A 4,111-nucleotide genomic window follows, 5' to 3' on the forward strand; every position below is an offset into this window, starting at 1 on the left:
TGTTAGAATCCATTCACACCATCCTTGTATAAAATTGAGTATAGACTTTATGACCCAAGCTCGAATAAGTTCTTGTGTAAGACCCAAGCTCTTATGTATAACCGAACTCACCAGACATGGGTGTGTACGTGTTAGTCTATATGAGGAGCCTTCGACGGGAGTATACGTAAAGCCTTGGATTAGGATCACAATAACCAGACATGAGTGTGTACGTATCTCCGTGAGAGACTCTAGTGGGAGCAAGATGTAGGTCATTGGATTAGGATCGCTAGTGGTCGTTGGTTAGCCAAAAAAAAAAACTAACTCAATCTCTAGGGGAGCCACAACACAGGTGGAAACGTGTTCCTCCGACACAGGAGTTTACATGTATTAGGTCTTTGCATATAGCTATAAAGTTTAGGGGTGAACCTATTGAAAATTTCTAAGATAGTGAATACCGGTACACTTGAGGAGAGTGCGTCCGTCAAAAGTAGAATAAGGAAATCAAATCACCATACATGCTTGTGTTTATGATTGTCATTTTATCACAATTCTATTGTTGCTTATGTACTTGATTAGTTAAACTATACGAATGCTTGAATTAGATTGTATGCTAGGTACTTAACTTACAATCACACACGAGCTCACTACTCTTATTACTAGTTGCTTGATTGATATATCATTTGTAGTCTATGTGATTGGACCCACTTTGGATTGGAAGCCTTAGTGTTAATTTACCTTATTAGTTTTAATTAGTAAATTAGATAATCAGGCAAAGAATTTTAAAGTGATCATAATCACTCCCCCCCCCCCCCCTAAATCATATCCTTAAAAAACTTCGGACGGGCCCCAACAAAAAAACTTTGGACCACGCCTATCATATCCTAAAACAAGAAAAAGACTAACCAGACTGCATACGCGATTACATCAAAAACTGAGCAGGATGCAGTAGCAGAAACACACCAAGCTGAGAGAGAAGCAGCAGTAGAAACACATCAAAAACCTGATCGCGTGCCATAAATCCAGCTAATCAGAATGCATACATGAACCAGCCTGGCTCCTGGGCTTGCAAGAAGAACACCACATTGGACTATAACATCCACAAAACTATAGATACTAAACAGAGCTTACGGGCGAGCTCCACAAAAGCAAAACAAAACCCACCTTACTTAATATATCCTAGCAAGATGCAGAAGAGCAAAGGGGTGAAAAGGGAGAGCTAGGCCCTCCCTGGCTAACTAAAACTAGCCCCCACTGCAGACAAGGGAAAAATCCCCTGCTATACCCTGATGAGACAATACAATCTACAGAAAGCAAATTCGGATGAAGCTGAAGATCAATTGATACCAACACTCAGCCATAAACAAGTCCCCACTGATTTGGGCCTTCTAAAAAATCCCCCATACTAGCCCAACCAACATAATACTCCTGAGAAGTGGCATAGAGATTAGACTTCAACAACTACTGAATGAAGAAGAGATCAGACTCAGGGAGTCAAACCTGACTTAGCCTACCAAGAAAATGTTAAACTGCCTGCTACTACTGCAAAACAAGCGACACCAACTACTACTAGAGAATCTAAAAATAGCAAAAGATCTGACCAGAGAGAGAGGGAGAGTCAAGAGTCCCTCCTCCCCAACGAACATCAACCCACTCCCTTTTTGGGTGTTAACTTCCTTATCGTACCCAAACCTGCCTTGTCCAGAAGAAGAGAACCCCTAACTTTAGAGGGAAGATTAGTTCTAGATAAGAATAACTTGTTAGGGTGACCACTACTTGCCATATTAGCCAGCTCATCTGCTACTGAATTGCCTTCATGATAGATGTGAGAGAAGAGAAGCTTGAGAGGATCTTTTAGACTGATAATAGCTCCCAATTAATACCATGATTTCCAACATCGAGACGATTGAGGAGAGGAAATGGCTTCAACAATAACTCAAGAATCAGACTCTACAATAATGTTTGACAGGCCCATATTTTTACAGATTTGCAATCTGTCTGCCATTGCTTGAGCTTCTACATAGGTGTTTGTGACCCTACCATAGCTATTGTGGAAACCAACAATGAGCTCGCCCCTATGGTCTCTGCATATTCCCCCTCCTCCTCCTCCTGTGCCCAGATTTCCCCCAATAGAACCATCTATGTTTACCTTTAGCCATCTTGCGTCAGGTTTACTCCATTTAATTAATTGGATTTGGACTGCTTCAGTTGGAGAATAATCTTCGATGCCCAGAGACTGCATTATAAACTCTTCTTGAGAACAAGTTCTTAAAGAAGAAGGGAGATAGCTGCCTATATCTCTCAGCCATCTAGAAGTCTTGCCTATTATCTGGTTAGCTGACATTTGCTGGTTGTCAAATCTTTTGGCGTTTCTAGCTAACCAGATTTCTCAAATGATGAGAGGAGGAACCGAGCCTTATAGAAACTTCCACCTAGATGATTTACTTGCTAAGCCACTCCATTAAATCATTCGGTCAGAAATGGATTGATTGGGAATCAGAGGAACAAGGAATAAAGCAGTAAAGTAGGACCACACTTTGGTAGCTATCGCACCACAACAGAATAAGTGATCCAGATTTTCTACATTAAAGGAAAGGGCCTAGGAGGTTGGAGGGGGGGGGGGGGGGGGGGTAAGAGATACCTGAGTCTAGTTGTAACACTGAACTGGATTCTATTGCAGATCAGTCCCCTGCATCCTATCGGATGGCTGAGATGAAGAAAGGGTTGAAGTGAAGTGGCTAATTTGGGGCAGATTTCCCTAGAGCTAAGACCGAGTGGAACTTAGAGACTCCGCTATTGGGGATTTGTGCTGCGGAATCATACTGATCTAGATCTAGGATAGCAATCTAAGAGCAATAAGCAATCACAAGAGAACACAAAGATTTAACATGGAAAACCCTTGCGGAAAAAAATCATGGTACAAAACAACAGAAATCCACTATAAAGTAGAAATTACAAGAGAGAGGACTTACCCGATTCAAACAATCTAGAATCTCACCCTTGCTACACCCTTTGATAACCCTAGAACCCTTTAGGAACCCTTAAAAAACTTTTAAAAAGCTTTAGAATACCCTATAATAGCCCTAGGGACCCCTATTTATAGTTTAGGAAACTCCACTTACGCACCTCCTTTGAAAAATTCCGGAAACCGCCTCAAAGTTACACAGTCCGCACAAAATCCTTGCAAAATCTGCACAACCTTAACTAGTTGAAGAAGGGCCTTAACTGGTCGAACAACCCGCTCGACCAGTCGAGCCTGACCCTCGACTGATCGAGCATCATGGACACCCAAAAAATGAGCTCGCTAGACTTTGAGTCGAGAGTGCCTCGACTAGTTGAGCAGCTCCCTCGACCGGTCGAGCAGTCCACTTGACCAGTCGAGCGACCTTGAAGATTGAGGACATCGTTCTGACAACAATCTCCACCATGTCTTCAATCTTCAACCGTATAGCTCCTTAACCTCTTCTTTTATCTCTTTATCACATCATAGCTTCAATCAACGCTTCTCGTGCACACTCCATCCTTCTTTTACGTCATCGCTGTAACACCTAATCCATTCGGTACTATTTTTCATGCTTATGATGATTGAAGCCCTTAGATAGACATGGATTGATCATTCATAGTACACACCCAACTGACCGGAACCCCAAGACCTTGAAACTTATCTCATATCGATCGCCCCATCGCTGCGATCGTGGAGGTACCACCCGTGCGTCGGTATGATACTCCGTTAGTGAGATACGCCGTGAAGAATAATAAGTGTATCATGTGCGTATGGCACCATGTATTTTATTGCACACATGTGCACAAGACATGTCAAGCACACATGTACATGCCACACATGGGTAAGAGAATCTCTACCCATGTGTGTGATGTCACATACCCATACCTCTTCTCTCTCATGTGCATAAAAGTCAACCTTTCTCCATGCCATACACTATGCATGACATCACCACATCATGCCATCCCATGCTCCTTTAATCCACCATTAATTGCAAAGCATGAATTAAGTACCATAATCCTAGCCTAAGCTAATATTAATCACATTAGCTTAACTTAACCAAAATTTTATCCATTTTTTTTATACATACCCCTCCATCCCTTAGCATTTCACCATTTTTCCATAAGAAAG

At 42.0% G+C, this 4,111-nt stretch overlaps 1 protein-coding gene across 1 annotated transcript; it reads right to left on the reverse strand.

Moving 5' to 3' along the window:
* Positions 1 to 1,915: 1,915 nt before the first annotated feature.
* Positions 1,916 to 2,323, reverse strand: LOC131232327 (uncharacterized). Its single transcript, XM_058228563.1, has one exon. It carries the CDS (start codon positions 2,321 to 2,323, stop codon positions 1,916 to 1,918), a length of 408 nt encoding a protein of 135 aa, XP_058084546.1.
* Between the last annotated feature and the right edge of the window lie 1,788 nt (positions 2,324 to 4,111).

This window comes from Magnolia sinica, chromosome 18 (assembly GCF_029962835.1).
Source record: "Magnolia sinica isolate HGM2019 chromosome 18, MsV1, whole genome shotgun sequence".
In the NCBI taxonomy this organism is placed as follows: domain Eukaryota; kingdom Viridiplantae; phylum Streptophyta; class Magnoliopsida; order Magnoliales; family Magnoliaceae; genus Magnolia; species Magnolia sinica.